Source organism: Pristis pectinata, chromosome 1, assembly GCF_009764475.1.
Source record: "Pristis pectinata isolate sPriPec2 chromosome 1, sPriPec2.1.pri, whole genome shotgun sequence".
In the NCBI taxonomy this organism is placed as follows: domain Eukaryota; kingdom Metazoa; phylum Chordata; class Chondrichthyes; order Rhinopristiformes; family Pristidae; genus Pristis; species Pristis pectinata.
The window spans coordinates 7,460,879-7,480,807 of NC_067405.1; the positions used below are offsets into that span (position 1 = coordinate 7,460,879).

The window sequence follows — 19,929 nt, forward strand, 5'->3', positions numbered from 1 at the left end:
ATGTCTGGCTGCCAAATGGTCACAACTTAGAATGTACCAATGCAAGGAATAAGTGCATTGCAACAAGCCATCTGCTGGAGGAACTCGGCGGGTCGAGCAGCATCTGCAAGAGCAAAGGAATTGCCGACATTTTGGGTCGAAACCCTGCAGAGTTTCAACTGGGAACGTCAACAATTCCCTTTCTTCCCACAGATGCTGCTCGACCCACTGAGTTCCTCCAGCAGATGGCTTGTTGCTCCAGATTCCAGCATCTGCAGTCTCCTGTGTCTCGGATAAGTGCATCGAGCAGATCTGCGAGCTTTCAGCTTGCAAGACATTCACCAGAGACATTGCAAATCCTTTCTTTCCCTCTTGCATTCTGGATTTGATCAGGATTAACATCTCCAGTGTGAACAGGCAGGACATTGGGTCAGCTGTGGTAAGCCTGCACCCTGTCCTACTGCGCTCAGTGATAGTGGCCATTGAGGTTGTTGATGCTGGTGAGGTTACCAATGCTGCTGAGGTGCGACCCACCCACGGGGCTGAAATGAGTCGGGGCCTGCAGCCCATGCCCTGGGTAGAGGGTGGGGGTTGACCCTGACCAGTAGGAGAATCCCGAGGGGGTAACGTTGGACGTCACCAGGTTGAGTTTGGGAATTTCAGAGAAGGGGATGTGGGCAAGGTTACTCTGGAACTTGTAGAGGGCATGCTCAGCTACAGAAGGCTGGCATACCTGTGCCAGGCCGTGGAAGTCGAACTTGTAGGCGTAGCGCTTCCCGTGGACCTTGGTCATGATGTTCTTGTCATAATAGTAGCGGAGAGCCCGGCTCAGCTTGTCATAGTTCATGTTGGGCTTGCTCTTCCGCTCACCCCATCGTCTGGCCACCTCGTCTGGGTCGGTCAGCTTGAACTCACCATTGGTTCCTTCCCAGGCGATGCAGTTGACATTGGCGCTGTCGGACAACAGCTCCAAGAGGAACTGCCACAACTGGATCTGCCCGCTCCTACAGCGACAAGTGAACTCAGTTAGAGACAAGGTATTTGCATCTCAGTACCTCTCAAAGCACTTAACAGCTGAGAAACAATTTTTTTCTTTGAAGAGCACCTTGTGCACTGCAAGATCCCACAAGCAGAGAATACAGATTAAACTTGCCTGTGTGCCTGTGATGCTGCTGCAAGTAAGCTTTTCATTGCCCGTGCATAGATGTGCTTGTTCATGCGACGGTACACGCAACTTTGACTTTGAGCTACGTTTTGGGATACGAGGAAGGATGAGGGAGGTTTTAATTCTGAGGTTGATAAGATGGCGAGGAAGATATACATGGTAGTGTAGCAGTTAGCGTAACGCTTTACAGCACCAGCAACCTGGGTTCAATACTGGTGGCTGTCTGTAAGGAGTTTGTATGTTCTACCCGTGTCTGCGTGGGTTTCCTCTGGGTGCTCCGGTTTCCTCCCACATTCCAAAGACATACGAGTTAGGAAGTTGTGGGCATGCTATGTTGGCACCAGAAGCGTGGCGACACTTGTGGTCTGCCCCAGAACACTCTACGCAAAAAGATGCATTTCATTGTGTCTTCCGATGTACACATGACTAATAAGGATATCTTATTATTAGCTGGGGCGTAGAACAGAAGGGCAGGGAGGTTATGGTCTAGCTCCATAAAACATTGGTTAGACCACAGCTGGAGTACTGTGGGCAGTTCTGTCTGCCACACCGTAGAAAGGACATGAACGGCACTGGAGAGTGTGCAGAGGAGATTCACCAGGAGCCCGCCTTATGAAGAGAGAGCTGGGTCTCTGTTTTCCTTGGCGCAGAAGAGGCTGAGGGGGGATCTAAGGGAGGTGTACACAATTATGATCATGACAGGGTAGACGGTTGGAAACCTTTCTCTACAACAGTGGTGTCGAAAACAAGAGAACAGAGGCTTAGAGAAAAAGGGAAGAGGTTTACCCAGATGGCCGTTGGAATCTGGAACACTGATCAAATGGGTGGTGGAGGTAGAGGCTCTCACAACATTTCAGTATCAAGACGAGCATTTGAACTGCCAAGGTGTAGAAGGCTACAGACTAAGTGCTGTTAAATGGGATTAGTATAGATGGGAATTAATGGTCAGCATGGACACAGTGGGCTGGTGGGCCTGTTCGTCAGTATAATTCTGTGACACCATATGTATAGAACCAGAGAACCATAGAACACTACAGCACAGAAAACAGGCCATCCAGCCCTCCTAGTCTGTGCCGAAACTTTATTCCGCTAGTCCCATTGACCTGCACCCAGTCCATAACCCTCCAGATCTCTCCCATCCATGTATTTATCCAATTTGTTCTTAAAACTTAAGAGTGAGCCCGTATTTACCACGTCAGATGGCAGCTCGTTCCACACTCCCACCACTCTCTGAGTGAAGAAGTTCCCCCTAATGTTCCCCCTAAACCTTTCCCCTTTCACCCTAAAGCCATGTCCTCTCGTACTTATCTCTCCTATCTAGGTGGAAAGAGCCTATGTAGCAGCATCAACACTGAGCTATCCACAGTTCTCAAGACGCAATGTTTACTCAACGATCACCAGTCATGGTCACTTGTAGTCGATGGAATGCAGCCTTCTGAAAGGACAGTGCGGTGCCCAGAACTGATCACAACAAGAGCATAAGAAATAGGAACCTGCTCTGCCATTCAACAAGATGATGGCTGATCTTCCACCTCAAGTACAACCTTCCCGACTTATCTCCATATCCCTTGATTCCTGTGTAGAACAACCTCTGTTACGAATGAACTCAATGACCTTCTGGGACAGAGAATTCCAAAGATCCTCTTCAACTTTTGAGTGAAGGAACTTCTCTGCCCAGGGAAGCAGTGGAGGCTACCTCATTAAATATATTTAAGACACAGTCAGATAGGTTTTTGTATTGTAGGGGAATTAAGGGTTATGGGGAAAAGAAGGTCGGCGGATCTACGTCCACAGCCAGATCAGCCATGATCTTACTGAATGACGAGGCAGGCTTGACGGGCCAGGTGGCCGACTCCTGCTCCTATTTCTTATGTTCTGACGTTCTCTACATTTCAAACCCACCACCTCTACCAGCTAGAAGGACAAGGGTAGTAAAAGCACGGGGAACACCGCCGCCTGGAAGCTGCCCTCCCAAACCACACACCATCCTGACTCGGAAATATATCGCCGTTCCTTCACCGTCGCTGGGTCAAAATCCTGGAACTCCCTCCCTAATAGCATAGTGTGTACAGCCACACCTCAGGACAGCGGTGGTTCAAGAAGGCAGCTCACCACCACCTTCTCAAGGGTAGCCAGGGACAGGCAACTAAATGCTGGCTCAGCCTGCGAAGCCCACACCCCTAGAGTGAATATATGTAAAAAAAATACAATGTTTAGAATTTGGAGTAACAGCCTACCCATTATTCTGAGACAGTGACTCCTAGTGCAGACTCCCCAGCAGAGGAAGCATCTTCCCTGCATCTACCACGTTGAGTCCATTAAGAACCTTGTACACTTCGTATTGGTATTGGTTTATTATTGTCACATGTATCGAGATACAGTGAAAAACCTGTTCTGCGTGCCATCCAGATAGATCATTCCATACATAAGTACATCGAGGTAGTAAAAAGGAAAACAGCGTGCAGAATGTAGTGTTACAGTCAATAAGGTCACCTCTACACTCTGGAGAACACAGACCTAGCCTACTCAATGTCTCATCATAGGATATCCCAGGAACCAGTCAGGTGAACCTTCACTGCACTCGCTCTGTGTAGCACCAATCTCCCATCTTAAGGTAAGGAGAACCAAAATTGTACACAGTACCAGAGAAACAAAGGACTGCAGATGCTGGAATCTAGGCCTGCTGAGTTCCTCCAGCATCACCATGTTTTTCACCTTGTACACAGTACTCATGGTGTGGACTCACCATGGCCCTATAGAGCCCAGCTGGGGTAGTTACTTTTTCTGTACAGGATTAGCATAGCTTTCTGTTTTTTGTGCTCAGTGTTCACAAAGTCCGGTTTCACAGTGGAGGCTTATGTTGGCTCAGTATAAATATGGCATCCGATGTGTAGCATAAGTTAGAGAAACAAAAGGACTGCAGTTGCTGGAATCTAGATGGAAAAACAAGATGCTGGAGGAACTCAGCAGGCCAGGCAGCATCTGTGGAGAAAAGCAGGCGGTCAATGTTTCGGGTCAGGACCTTTCTTCAGGACTGAAGATAGGAAAGGGGGAAGCCCAGTGTATAGGAGGGGAAAGCAGAGCAGTGATAGGTGGACAAAAGAGGGAGATGGGGTGGGCACAAGGTGGTGATAGGTAGATGTAGGTAAGAGATAGTGATAGGCAGGTGGCGGGGAGGAGGGGAGAGCAGATCCACCGGGGGATGGGTCAAAGGGAAGGAGGAAAAAGTGTAGAAAAAAGAGAGAGAGGCTAGGAAAGGGAAGAAAAGAGGCATGGTTTGGGGGTTGGGAGGGGTGTGGGAGGGGGAGTTGAGGGGATGACTTAAAATGGGAGAATTTTATACCACCATATTGGACAACCTTGCCCAACTGAATACATGTCCATGAAGCAGTAAAGCTACATCCAGGGCATCTCCTGGTGTTGCCTACCACAGTTATTGTCTCCCCCCTGCTTTTCAGGACCTCCCCTGTCGCCTTGTGGTACAAGATGTCACTTCTCTTTCCTCCAAGCCCCTTGGCACGACCAGAAAACCATGAAGCACAATCCCTTGTAATGTGTCCTTCTCCAATGTCCACCAACATTGGTGGCAGTCCCATGTACACCTCCCCTTTTGTGAATGCTCTGTTTATATGCTGCTTGCATTAACTCGAGCCCCTGGCTGAGGTGGTAACCTAATCAACAGTATGGTAGCAGTGGCTGCAAACAGCTATCCAGGAAATGAGCAGGGAGCAAAACTCTAAGGTGGACTGTTGTTGACAAAACAAACAACGGGGGCACTATGATTGCAATCCCCACAGTGATCCAGAGTAAATGTAATTTAACCCATTAGTCCTCCATTTAGAAAGCCACAGGATCCATGTCAGAGTCATAAAGTTAACCAGCACAGATGGAGGCCTTTCTTCCCAACTCATCCATGCTAACCACGTTGTCTACCTCAGCTGGTCCAGTTTCCCAGTCTTTTCCACACACAGGAGGGCGGGTACGTGGAATAAGCTGCCAGAGGAAGTAGTAGAGGCGGGTGCAATTACAGTGTTTAAAAGTCATTTGGACAGGTACATGGCTGGCAAAGGTTTAGAAGGATATGGGACAAATGAAGCTAGCTCAGGTAGGCACCCAGGTCAGTATGGACAAGTTGGGCCGAAGGTAAATTGGTTTATTATTGTCACATGTACTGAGGTACAGTGAAAAACTTCTGCATGCCATCCATGTAGATTATTGCATTGCAGCAGTGCATTGAGATAGTACAAGGGAAAACAATAACAGAATGCAGAATAAAGTGTTACAGTTACAGAGAAAGTGCAGTGCAGGCAGACAATAAGGTGCAAGGTCATAACGAGGTAAATTGTGAGGTCAAAAGTCTACCTTATCGCACCGGGGGACTGTTCCATAGTTTTACTGTAGTGTAGCAGTTAACGTAAAGCTATTACAGCACCAGCGACCCGGTTCAATTCCGGCCGCTGTCTGTAAGGAGTTTGTACGTTCTCCCTGTGTCTGCGTGGGTTTACTCCCGGTGCTCTGGTTTCCTCCCACGTTCCAAAGCTGTACAGGTTAGGAAGTTGTGGGCATTCTATGTTGGCGCTGGAAGCGTAGCGACATTTGCGGGCTGCCCCCAGAACACTCTAAGCAAAATATGCATTTCACTGTGTGTTTCGATGTACACATGACTAATAAAGATGTCTTATCTTATTATCTTATCTATAACAGTGGGATAGAAGCTGTCCTTGAGCCTGGTGGTACGTGCTTTCAGGCTTTTGTATCTTCTGCCGAATGGGATGGGGGAGAAAGAACGTCTGGGGTGGGTGGGGTCTTTGATTATGCTGGCTGCTCTACCAAAGCAGTGACAGAGTCAATGGAGGGGAGGCTGGTTTCCGAGCTGTGTCCACAACTCTCTGCAGTTTTTTATGATCTTGGGCAGAACAGTTGCCATACCAAGCCGTGATACATCCAGATAAGGCCTGTTTCTGTGTTGTAAAATTCTATGACTCTATGACTTTCCTGCACTCATCCTGGAGTTTATCTCGCACCCTGATTCAATGTTTTTTTTGGTGGGGAAGGTGGTTTAGGAAAGTGAGTTGAATTTTGAAAAGAACTCCAAAATGTAATTGAGAAAGCCACGGCATCCATGTTAAAGTCATAAGATTATACAGCACAGATAGAGGCCTTTCTTCCCAACTCATCCATGCTAACCACGTTGTCTACCTCAGCTGGTCCAGTTTCCCCTTCTTTTCCACACACAGGAACGAGCTGAAAATTTTGGAAAGAATTCCAAAGTCTTTACGTTTTAACTGATTATTAACAGGGCATTCCTTATATTTTTTAAATACGTTGACCAATTATGTACTGATGGCAACTAAGCAGGGAGACAACACAGCAGGAAATGCAGATAGTAAGAACAATGCAGAAGATGGGAACAGAGAGAGACTCTGGCCATGCAAATTGAAAATATCGAATGTACCAGGTATTTTGATTTCTTATGAGCCTGTGTTGTTGGATCTGGAGCTGTCGACACCCCATGCCTGAACAACATCTCCTCACTACTGAAAGAGAGCTCACACCTTTGTCTGCCAAGCTTCTAGTCCCTGCCCTGCACTAATGACAAACCAAAGGACCTTCCTCCAGCCACACTTAAATATAAGACCACCGACCCCATTTTCAGCTCCAGGCCACTGTTAGTCTTTCCTTCCAAAGCCAAAATGTTCTTTCTCTCAGAACAGCGGTGCAGCGGGTAGTGCTGCTGCTCCATCACTCCAGAGACCTCCTGACCTCTGATGCTCTTTGCGTGGAGTTTGCACATTCTCCCCGTGACCTTGTGGGTTTCCCCCAGGTGCTCCGGTTTCCTCCCACATCCCAAAGCCGTGCTGGGTGGTAGGTTGATTGGCTGCTGTAAATTACCCCTGGTACAGATGATTTGCAGTGGAATCATTGGGTGACAGGTATTTGAGAGAGAATATGTCACAGGAAGATATTGGGGATAGGATGGATGGGAATGCCCTGACAGCTGGCATAGACCTAATGGGCCAAATGGCCTCCTTCTATGTCAGACGAAAACATAAAAGAGATTTACCAAACTGGTTCTTCCTATAAATAATTAACGTTAATGGTAACCCTAACTAATCCTAATCCAAACAATAACTATTTGGGCTAATCTGAAGTAATCTGAAACCTAATGATTTTTTTGATTGAATGCAAACTATAGCAAGAGATTGGGAAAACTAACAGAATGTATTGTTCAGGGAGTTACATAACGAAGTGCAGGGCATTGGCGAGATACATGAAGTACTGTGTACAGGACTGATCCCTTTATTTAAGGAAAGGTGTTAATGTATTGGGTGGGCTGCCCCCAGAACACTCTACACAAAAGATGCACTGTGTTTCACTGTGTGTTTCGACGTACATGTGACGAATAAAGAAATCTTACCTTATTGGTAGCGGTCCAGGGCAGGTTTACAACTAATACTTGGAATGAGCAGGTTGTATTCCTAAACTAGGTTTGTATTCACCAGAGTATAGGGGATTTGATTGAGACGTACACTAGAGGTAGTATCGACAGGAGGCGCTGCCTCAAGAAGGCAACACCCGTCATCAAAGATCCCCACCATCCGTGCCATGCCATTTTCTCGCAGCTACCATTGGGCAGGAGGTACAGAAGACTTTGACTTGACAGGATGGATGTGGAGATGATGTTTCCTCTTGTGAGAGAAATTAGACTTAAGGATTGATTAAAAATAAGGGATCATCCTTTTAAGATAAAGAGACAAAAGTAAAAAGTGATGGGTTTATGAAATGGGCTGCCAGAGGAAGTGGTTGAGGCAAGTACAGTTACATTTGAAAGCTGTTTGGGCAGGTTTACGGACAGGAAAAGTTTAGAGGGATACGGACCAAACATGGGCAAATGGGACCAGCTCAGGTAGGCACCTTGGTCAGTACAGACGAGTTGGGACGAAGGGTCTGTTTCCACGTTGTATAACTCTATGACTAAAAGTGTTTCACTCAGAGAATTGAGAGTCTTTGGAACTCTCTTCCACCATGGAGTCTTTGAATATTCTTAAGGCAGAGGTAGACAGGTTCTTGACTAGCACGAGGGTAAAAGGTTACCACCGCAAGACAGGAATGCAGAGTTGAGGTTACAATCAGATCAGCCTTGCCTTACTGGATGATGAAGCAGGTCTGATGGGCCGAATAGCCTTCTCTTGCTTTTAACTCATGCATTCAGATGTATGTTTGTAAAACTGTCCCTAGCCAACCTTATCCCTAAATATGATTGTTCATGCCAACCTTACCTTTAATACGATGATGCGATACAAACACCCCAATTTACACTGAACTTTTGGCAAAGATATTCACAAGAATATCATCAAACCCAGGTCCACACAAGGGCATAGAATATCAGAAGATTGGATGAAAATAGATTTGAAGAGGGATCTTAAATGAGGAGAGAGAGGCACCAAGGTTTAGGAAGGGAATTTCAGGACTTAGGGCTTGGGCAGAGGAAGACTCAACTGCCTGTGATGGAGCAGTGGAACTCAGGAATGAATAGACACCCCAGCAGCCAAAGGGCTGGAAATTATACTTAAATATTAGAACAGTACAGCACAGGAACAGGCCCTTCAGCCCACGATGTTGTGCCAAACTAATTAAAATAGTAATTAAACGCCAAACTAAACTAATCCCTTCTGCCTGCACAATGTCCAAATCCCTCCATTCTCTGCCTATCTAAGAGCCTCTTAAACGCCTCTTATCATATTTGCCTCCACCACCACCCCTGGCAGCATATTCCAGGCACCCACCACTCTCTGTGTAAAAAACCTGCCCCACACATCTCCTTTAAACTTACCCTCTCTCACCTTCAATGCATGACCTCTAATGTTAGACATTTCGACCCTGGGAAAAAGATACCAGCTGTCCACTCTGTCTATGCCTCTCATAATCTTATAAACTTTCATGTCTCTCCTCATCTTCTACCGCTCCAGAGGAAACAACCCAAGTTTGTCCAACTTCTTCTTATGGAGGAATGGAGGAACTCTGTGGGACTGTGAACATGGAGGTGTTATCTAATGTATTGGTGCTAGCTCAGAGTCTGAACTAATCCCATCTCTATGGTGCAAGATATGTATAACTTCTGTATAATTTAGAATTGGTTTATTATTGTCACTTGTTCAATAATCTTATAACAGCGGGATAGAAGCTGTCCTTGAGCCTGGTTGTACGTGCTTTCAGACTTTTGTATCTTCTGCCCGATGGGAGAGGGGAGAAGAGAGAATGTCCGGGGTGGGTGGGGTCTTTGATTATTTGAGGCAGCAAGAAATGTGGAGAGAAGTGGAGGGGACGCTGGTTTCCGTAATGTGCTGAGCTGCGTCCACAACTCTCCTGCAGTTTCTTGCGGTTTATGTTCTGCGTATTGTTGTCTGAATCTAGTTTATGTTCTGTGTGTTGTCTGAATCTACTTGCCCGTGATGCTGCTGCAAGCAAGTTTTTCATTGTACCTGTGCCTCACCATACTTGTGCACATGACAATAAACTCAACTTGACCTGAAGCCCATCTCCAGCCCTGCCCAGGTTGCTGGTAATCACATAGCTCTACCAAGTGACACACTCTGAAATCTGTAGATAATAGGGAATCCAGGGTTACTGGTTTAGTGCAGGAGAGTAGCACCTCAAGAAGGTGGCATCCATCTCTAAGGACCTCTGCCATCCTAAATATGCCCTCTTCTCGTTACTACCATCAGGGAGGAGGTACAGGAGCCTGGAGATGCATACTCAACGATTCAGAAACAGCTTCTTCCCCTCCGCCATCAGATTTCTGAACGGTTCACAACGCATGAACACTACCTCGTTATTCCTTCCTTTGCACTATTTATTTACCTTTGTAACTTATAGAAAAATTTTATGTCTTTGCACTGTGCTGCTGCCACAAAACAACACATTTCACAACATATAACAGTGATAATAAATCTGATTCTGATTCTGAGAGCGGCACTGAGGTGAAACAGCTGTGATATTGGAATTGGAATTGGAATTGGTTTATTATTGTCACTTGTACCAAGGTACAGCGAAAAACCTGTCTTGCAAACCGTTCGTGCAGATCGAAGCACTACACAGTGCATTGAGGTAGTACAGGGTAAAAACTATAACAGAATACAGAGTAAAGTGTCACAGCTACAGAGAAAGTGCAGCGCAGGCAGATAATAAGGTGCAAGGTCATAACCAGGTAGATTGTGAGATCAAGAGTCCATCTTATCGTGCTAGGGAACCGTTCAATAGTCTATATTATTGAGTGACAGAGCAGCCAAATAGTCTACCTCCTGTTTCTATGTCCTCAGCCAAACAACAGAGCAGTGGGCGGGGGAGAGTAACCTCCCATCCTATAGCAATGCCCCACACTCTCCGTGTCCCTGGATGTAGCCGATGTCCCTACCTTTCTGTACGCTGGGACTGAGCGCTCCCCACGTTCCTTGCTTTCCATCCTTAAGGAGGTTGTCATGGGCTGTATCTGGATAAAAACAGGAATCATAAAGATACAACAGAAAGCATCAAATTCTTAAAACTATGATCTGCATCGTGACTGTATAACTGTACAACTTTTTCAAAGTTCTGGGTTTTATGTACTTGTTAAAATGTAAAACAAAGTACAACATTCCACTGACATTTGTCTCAGAGTAACCATCTCTCTCTCTCTCTCTCTATATATATATTTCCCTGTTCATCTTTTTTTAGCTTTCTATAATTCTATCTTTCCCTGTCTGCTTCACACACACACACACACACCCCCAGACACACACACACACACACACACCCCCAGACACAGACACACACACACACACCCAGACACAGACACACAGACAAAATCACACACCATACACATACACGCACATCACACACCCACACACACATAGACACACACATGCACCACACACCCACACACCCACACACACACACACACCACCCATCCACACACACACCCGCACCCACAGCACTCATCCACACGCACGCACACAACACACACATAGGCACACACACACACACACACATACACACACATGCAGAGACACAGACACACACACACACATACACACACACACATGCAGAGACACACATACACACGCATGCAGAGACACAGACACACACACACATACACACACATGCAGAGACACAGACACACACACACATACACACATACACACACATGCAGAGACACAGACACACAGACACACACACATACACACATATACACACATGCAGAGACACAGACACACACACACACACACACACACACGACCCACACACCCACCCACACGCACACACACACATCAATACTTTCCCGACTTTCTGCCTCTGGAGCTCGCCTTTCCCGAATCCAGGAAACACGTTCAGGAAAAGACAGCAAACTCACTTCCGACACCAGGAGCCTTTAACTTTATAAAACGGCTGAGCGGCAGAGAGAGGGGAGAATGGAAATGGGTTCAGTAGCAAAGGTATTGAAGAGAGCGGTGGAAAGATGAAAGAGAGACGGCTGGAGAATTCAATAAAGACAGAATAGGGAATTGGAAGCGAGCAAGAGAGAGAGGAATCCGGAACAGCGAGAACGAGTGGTGAGGAATGGAGCACACAGAAAGTGGGACAGTGGTGGACGAGGGAGAACGTGGGAGAGAGGTTTCGAATGCAGCGAATGGTCAGAAAGAGCGAAAAGGAGAGTCGGAATGGCGAGAGAGAGAGAGCGGGAGATGAATTCAAGGTAGGACCAGGTAGAATTAACACCGTCATCGAAGGCTTGAAGGAAGGTGAAATCAACGTCAACGGAGGAAATCAAAGGTGGCCCAACAAATGGAAAGAGTTGGCCAAGGACAAAGCCGAGGGTGGGTGGGGATTGACTTGGGGATGGAGGAGGCTTTGAGGGGAACGAACTGGGTGAAGGAGACCCAGTGATGGGGAGACGGTCAGATGAAGAGTCGGGTGGGAGATGGGGAGAAGGCGGGCGAGGGGGAGAGATGTTGTAGACCGGGGATGGTGGCGAGAGAGGGAGTGAGATACCGGGACAGAGAGAGAGAGAGAGAGAGACGCGCAGGAAAAGATAAAAAAAGAGGAATGGGCAGAGATTGAGTTAGAGAGAGGAAATTCAACTGAAAAAAAATCAGAGGAAGGAAAGAGAGTTGGAAGAAGAGCAAGGAAGGAGAGGTTAGACTGCAAAATAGACAGGAAGATTTGAATACAGACTGAATTTGAGTAAGAGCGGGAGGGAGAGTTAGACACGAGAAAGAGTTGAGACATAACCTGAGTTGGAAGCAGAGAAAGACTAGACAGCGAGCTGAAGGGAAGGGTGGGAAAACAGAAGGTGTTACAGGGGGTGAGAGAAGGGCTTGTACCTGGAAGGTACATGTTTAGCATCAGGTTATATCCGGCAGGATTGAGTCCCGGTCCACAGTTTTGCTGCTTGTTTCATTGCGAGTCTGGGATCAAAAGCGGTTTGCAAAACATCATGGAGACGCTTTTGATAAATTAAAAAAAAACAGTGATTCACCTCCTCTCCCGACCTGGCGTGAAATGTAAGGCTCGGGGAGAGTTGCGAAGCAACAGTCTCGATATCAAGAGTACAGAACAATGATCAGGGAGCAATTTCCTGAAAGCTTGAGACTAGCTGGATGGTTTAATTAAACGGCAATTTAACATTGTCAGAGAGACGCGCCTCGGCAATAAAATCTCCAACCCCGATCACTCGGCTCCACCGAAGAATTAAACTCTTATCAAAACTCCATCTCATTTTAATAAAACTCTCGTTCCCGTTGCGCTGATCTGCCGCGTTTCCATGGAGGTCTGAAGTGGCCGCCCGTTTCCGCTGCTGTAACTCTCTGCAAACAGATTCGCGTGTGACAGCTTCTCCCTTCCAATATTGACTCAATTCCGGGTCTCTGAACCTACGAAAACAAACCCGGGGTCGGAGAGGAAATCAGCCAGAAACGTGTAATTTTGTTTCAGATGTTATTGTATATATTTCTGTTGGTGGAGGTTGCAAGGAAACTGGGTTTCGGGGATTCATTTATCTTCTGAACTTTTGCAACGGACCAGAACCAAATCCTTCCAAAATACCTGGATAAATTCAGGAATTCCAATCTAACGAAAACCCCGCTTATGTATCTGATCACCATATTGCCATACTGTGCACTCCGTACATAGAACGTACAGCACAGGAACAGGCCCTTCTGCCCACTATGTCTGTGCTGAACACTATGCCAATTAAACTAAATCTCTTCTGAACCATATCCCTCCATTCCCTGCATGTTCGTGTGCCTGTCTGAAAGCCTCTGAAACGATACTGTTGAATCCGCTGGGATAGTTCCAATCTGACCTTCCAAACTCCCCCCGGCAGCCCACTCCAGGCACCCAACACTCTCTGTGTAAAAAAAACTTGCCCCGCTCATATCCTCTAAACTTTCCCCCTCGCACCTTAAATGCATGTCCTCTGGTATTTGACATTTCTACGCTGGGAAAAAAAAAGATACCGACTGTCTACCCTATCTATGCCTCTCATAATTTTGTAAACCTCTATCAGGTCTCCCCTCAGCCTCCACTGCTCCAGAGAAAACAACCCGAGTTTGTCCAACCTCTCCTGAAAACTCATACCCTCCAATCCAGGCAGCATCCTGGTAAACCTTTGCGGTGCTCTTTCCAAAATCCCACATCCTTCCTGCAATGGGGTGACCAGAATTGCGTACAATATTCAAAGTGTGTCCTAACCAACAATACCTCATATTCCACCTTGGGAGTCTCCAACCTGATGGCTTCAACATCGATTTCTCTAACTTCCAGTAACCCCATCCCTTCTTTTTCTCACCCCCCCCCCAACTCCTTTGTCTTCCCTTATTCCTGTGGCTCCCTTCCCCTGCCTTGATGACCTGCCCATCTCCTCCCCTCCCCTCGGCCATCCTTTATTTTCTTGGTCCACTGCCCTCTCCAACCGGATTCCTTCTTCTTCAGCCCTCGGCCTCTTCTACCTATCACGTCTCAGTCTATTACATCTTCTCCCCCCCCTCCCTCACCCAACTACCTTCCCCCTTCACCTGGACTCACCTATCACCTGGACTCACCTATCCCCTGCCTGCGTGTGCTCCTCCCCATCCCCCACCTTCTTATTCTGGCTTTTGCCCTCTTCCTTTCCAGTCCTGATGAAGGATCTCAGCCTGAAGCGTCGACTGTTATTTCCCTCCATGAATGCTGCCTGACCTGCTGAGTTCCTCCAGCACTTTTTGTGTATTGCTCCAAATTCCAGCATCTGTAGAATTTTTTGGGTCTGATTTTATACAGCTGCAACGTGACTTCCTGGCTCTTTTACTCAATGGCCAGACCCAATGAAGACATGCACGTCATACACCTTCTTTACCACCCTATCTACTTGCGTGGTCCACTTTCAGGGACCTATGGACTTGGACCCCGAGATCCCTCTGAACATCAAACACAAGAATCTAAAACATTCTGCTCCTGTGTCAGACGTGACCATCTGCCCCAACTCCAACCCCATCCCTGTATTGATTTTGGGACTCAAATATGCAACTTTCATGGTCTTACAACCCTCTGCATCTCTTCCCCATCCACCCGGATCTCTTCAACATCCTCAACCTCATTTGCCATTGGTGACAGTGTCGATAGCTATCTACACTTCCTCCAACCTCTGCAATGTCAAAATCTGTCCACTTCATTTTCTCCCCCTTGAATTTACTCCTTAGCACCCTCTTTTGACACCTATTTTTGTTGCTTATCATCTCATTGGCTCAGTGTCTATTTGGAATGGTATACACTGAGCAAAGCTTTAGGACAATAGTTCATTAAAAATGTTTTAGAAATATAATTTGCTGTTATTTTGCAATTTACTTGTAAGGCCACGTGGGCAGTTTTCAAAGAAGGAGTAACGGAATTATATTTCCGAAACAGCTGTATAATCCTGGAAAGACATGTAATTTAAAACCAAATTCAAACAATTCATTCTTTTTAAATCTTTGATTCTAACTTTGGATACTGGCATCCATTGTACAGATGTGTTGGCTTTATATTGGTACTGGTATTGGTTTATTATTGTCACTTGTACCGAGGTACAGTGAAAAACTTGTCTTGCCTACCGTTCATACAGATCAATTCATTACACAGTGCATTGAGGTAGTACAGGGTAAAAACAATTACAGAATACAGAGTAAGGTGTCACAGCTACAGGGTAGCGCATTGCAGGTAGACAATAAGGTGCAAAGTCAAACGAGGTAGATTGTGAGGTCAAGAGTCCATCTCATTGTATGAGAGAACCATTCAATAGTCTTATCACAGTGGGATAGAAGCTGTCCTTGAGCCTGGTGTATGTGCCCTCAGGCTCCTGTATCTTCTACCTGATGGGAAAGGGGAGAAAAGAGAATGACCTGGGTGGGTAGGGTCTTTGATTATGCTGGCTGCCTCACCAAGGTATAGACAGAGTCCACGGAGGGGAGGCTGGTTTCCATGATGTGCTGGACTGTGTCCACGACTCTCTGCAGTTTCTTGTGGTCCTGGGCAGAGCAGTTGCCATACCAAGCCTGAGATGGAACAGCAGACTATATAACAGATAAAACTTAGGCAACATTATTTTTATCATTGGCTAAATGGTTCTAGATAGTTACAATAGATTTGCTTAAAAATCATAAACTAGAGCTTAGAGGTCTCTTATTTTGAGGATTACTCAGTGGGAACATTGAGGAAAGGGGTGGCTTTCCTTGCACATGGATTGTGTGATGAACAATTTGAGATGTTTCAAATATTCCATGGATTTTAAGAATGGAGATCTGAAAAACTGTCCTTGGAAGGGAGCCAAGTTCTAAGAGGAGACAATGTTATAGACTCAGCCAGCTCCATTATGGGCACAACCCTCCCCACCATAAGATAAGATATCTTTATTAGTCACATGTACATCAAAACACGCAGTGAAATGCATCTTTTGCGTAGAGTGTTCTGGGGGCAGCCTGCAAGTGTCGCCACGCTTCTGGTGCCAACATGGCATGCCCACAACTTCCTAACCCATACATCTTTGGAATGTGGGAGGAAACCAGAGCACTCAGAGGAAACCCACGCAGACACGGGGAGAACGTACAAACTCCTTACAGACAGTGGCCGGAATTGAGCTTCAAGAAGCAGTACCTCAAGAAGGCAGCATCCATCACTAAGGACCCTCACCATCCAGGACATGCCCTCTTCTCATTATTACCATCAGGGAGGAGGTACAGGAGCCTGAAGACCCACACTCGACGATTCAGAAACGGCTTTCTTCCCCTCCACCATCAGATTTCTGAACGGTCCATGAACCTAACTCGTTATTCCTCTCTTGCACTATTATTTATTTTTGTAATTTACAGTAATTTTATGTCTTGCACTGTACTGCTGCTTCAAAACAGCAAATTTCACGTCATATGTCAGTGACAATAAATCTGATTCAGATTAGTCTTAATGCCAAATGATCCAGGAGTGAAATCAGAAAACTACATTCCCACCCAAAGAGCAGTAGGAGTCGGGATTTCCCTTCCCTCCCAGACTGTGAATGCTGAACGATGCTTCCGATGCTGGGTTGACTGGCTCTCCCCCCTCGACCCGCCGATATCCCCCGGCAGGATGTTTATTGCTCCAGATTCCAGCGTCTTGCGTCTCGCCTCTTTCCTTGATGTTGGTCTCATTTTCGCTTAACTTTTCCTGGGGTTTTTGTCGCTTCATATTCATCACTTTGGTTAAACACGTCCACGGACAGAAATTAAATCGGAATGTGTGCTTATTAGATTTCAGCAATTCTTGCAATAAGAAAAAAAAACAACACACACAACGCTGGAGGGACTCAGCGGGTCAGGCAGCAGCTATGGAGGGAAATGAATGTTTGGGGTCGAGACACAACATTCCTGACGAATTCTCCTCACTAAAAAATAAAGTGGTTGTACCTGATGGATGACCCTGACTGACCCACCAAACGATAGTTTATAAATGAGACTATTTTAACTGTAAATGTATCCCAATTACTCCGATGCCGGTCTCCTATTTCTCCCCGAGTTTTCTCGCCCCACCATTGACAGCCTAAACTCTGAATTCCTCCCTCCCTGTTTGCCCTTTGTGAAGTTTGTGATGAAGTTTCCTGGTCACCTGCATCAGCCCGTTATTCCTTCCTTGAAAACCGCGTGTAACTTGCAAAACACCACATTATATTTTCAAAATACCTTTGTTGAATTAATGTCGCCTTCTGTTGCCCAGAGTCAAGTCCGGTTTGGTAATCCTCCTGTGCGACGCCTTGAAACCTTTTTGTTTGTTATTTTAAATTGAAATATAATTAGAAGCTGTTTATTAAAAGAGAGGGTCCCAGTAAACCGCCCAGTTATATAATCAATAGATGATTTATTCCGCCGTTTTTCAGAGGTGTGGCGTTTTTCCAACATGCAATAAGTATTGATATCTCATCGCAATGTTAAATATCCTCAGACCGAGAGAACCCAGGTAAACAGCAAAACGGGTGGTGCGGCTAAATCTGTTTGCCCGTCCACTCATGTAAACAGTTTATCTTTATTCTGTTGATGGTTAAATTGTCTCCATCACCCTATATACTTTAAATCTCTCTACTCTGTGGATATTTCTGCTCTGCATCTATCCCCGTTAAATGTTCCCAATTAGTAATCCCGCAGTTTGCGTTGCAATTATTTCCAAATCAATTGAAGCTAATAATTTCCAGATAAATAAACCATCAAATTATTCTCAAAGGACCGATTACAAACAGGAGAGATTTCGTTATTTAGAATGAGTCTCTCACTTGAAGCACTGTTTAAAAATATTTCCTGAATTCCCTATTTAAATTTCAGCAATGTAATTACCATCTTATCGCAGGCAATGGAAGTCAACATCAACCGCTCAATCAGAAAAGAAAAACAAAGACAACGAGACAGAGGAAATATTAACAGTATTTTTTCTCTGAACCAGTTTGTTCTACAAATAAGTCCACCACTATTATTTCAGTTTACAAATATACAGCCTCCTTAATATCTCTCGGTATTAAACGCAAATAATCCGGTTTACACAAGAGGCTGTAAACTGGACAACGTTCAGGAAATGTTGTCTTTTATTAAAATAACAATTACAGTAGAACCAATTCTCTGAAAGCAGCCCGTGTTTATTTAAAGATTATTTTATTATAATTTGTGTTTCTTAGACTTTGTTCAATGCTCATTGGGGCCCTCCTTCCTTTGTATAATTTCTGTGTCCACCTACGATATTCATCTCCTTGGATACTGTTGATCAGTCGATTGCACCCAATTTATAATTTACTAATAATCACAAGTGTCTCTCCAAATGGGTATTTTAGGCAGGATATTTTTTTCCAGCATTGTTATCGCGGATGTTGCGTCGGTGCTGACATCGAAACCAGTTTGTATGCCTTCACTACTAGATAATAATGAATGCAAACTTCAAATCCAGTTTAAAAGAACTGATTCTGTTATTTACGAAGGAAAAGTAATATCTGTAGATCTGACATCTAGGGTCAGTGTGGAGTTTCTGATCGAGAAAAATGTCCCGGGCAGTTCCGGAGGAACAGTGAATTAGTTTTTTTTGTTAATTAAACGGTGTGTGTTATACCAGTCTAAAAATGCAATTGCAATTTAAGACTGAAAAATTGTAGCTTCGGAAGCGGTTTCATTTTGTCGTTTCAATTCATATACCTTCATATAGAGACCTTGGGACGTGCCGAGATCATTTACTCGGAGCTTAAAAAGGGTCGTAACAAAACCTTGTGCTTTCGTTTAATATACTTTACATTTTGAATGTTTCTTTTCCCCAACACCCTTCATCTATGTGAATTCTTTGAAAATTACTGCCTGCCCCCGTTTCTTTCCACACTCAAGAATCGCCGCTCAAGTTAACAATCTTATTTTCTGCCAGTGCACTCACCATTCGTTTCAGTTTTGCTTAAGCTCTCTTCCTGAACATTTTTTCGCTTCCTGAACATTTTCGCTTCCTAAATCTCTTTTGTTCTGTTCTCCTAATTATTATGATGTTTTGTTTTACAGAATTTGATCCACTTAGTTCGGTGATCGCACTGGGTAGCCAAGTACTCTGTGGGCTACGGATCAGGAGACAAGAGTTCAAATCACAATTGAACTTCGGTGAAATTTAAATCCTTATTATTTCATGCGGGGCAGGGAGGAACGCAGCGGGTCGGGCAGCATCTGTGGAGGGAAATGGGCAGTCGGATAGTCGACGAGACCCCCAGATGAAACGTCGACTGTCTGTTTCCCTCCACAGATGCTGCTCGACCCGCTGAGTTCCTGCAACCGATTGTTTGTTGCTCCAGATTTCCAGCATCTGCATTCTCTTGTGTCTCCTTATTATTTTATTATGGAGGCAGTTCAGCCCATCATCCACGCCTGCTGCAATCCTATTCCTTCACCTATTCTGTCTCACATGACCATCCACTTACACTCTGATTTTTCTGTCACCCACTTGTGATAAGATTTCTTTATTAGTCACGTGTACATCGAAACACACAGTGAAATGCGTCTTTTGCGTAGAGTGTTCTGGGGGCAGCCCGCAAGTGTTGCCACGCTTCTGGTGCCAGCAGTTGATGCACTGCCAGCATAGGAGTTTGGGGCAGATACATAGAACACAGCACAGAACAGGCCCTTCAGCCCACAATGTTGTGCTGACATAACTAATCCCTCCTACCTACAGAATGCCCATATTCCTCCATTTTCCTCTCATTCATGTGCCCATCCAAGACACTCTTAAAAGCCTCTAATGAATTTACCTCCTCCACC

At 45.5% G+C, this 19,929-nt stretch overlaps 1 protein-coding gene across 1 annotated transcript; it reads right to left on the reverse strand.

Moving 5' to 3' along the window:
* Positions 1 to 445: 445 nt before the first annotated feature.
* fev (FEV transcription factor, ETS family member) lies at positions 446 to 19,121 on the reverse strand. The gene is made up of 5 exons (XM_052025179.1): positions 19,064 to 19,121; positions 16,639 to 16,863; positions 10,560 to 10,634; positions 6,754 to 6,757; positions 446 to 980 (listed from the first exon to the last, which is right to left on the reverse strand). Exons 1-5 carry the CDS (start codon positions 19,119 to 19,121, stop codon positions 446 to 448), a joined length of 897 nt encoding a protein of 298 aa, XP_051881139.1.
* Between the last annotated feature and the right edge of the window lie 808 nt (positions 19,122 to 19,929).

Coding starts and splice junctions, on each gene's coding strand:
- fev (XM_052025179.1), bottom strand. CDS start 19,121: ATGTTCAGGAAGCGAAAAAATGTTCAGGAAGAGAGCTTAAGCAAAACT. Junction 16,864..19,063: donor AAGCAAAACTGAAACGAATG/GTGAGTGCACTG, acceptor GTTTAACCAAAG/TGATGAATATGAAGCGACAA. Junction 10,635..16,638: donor CGACTCCTACTGCTCTTTGG/GTGGGAATGTAG, acceptor GTTTTTATCCAG/ATACAGCCCATGACAACCTC.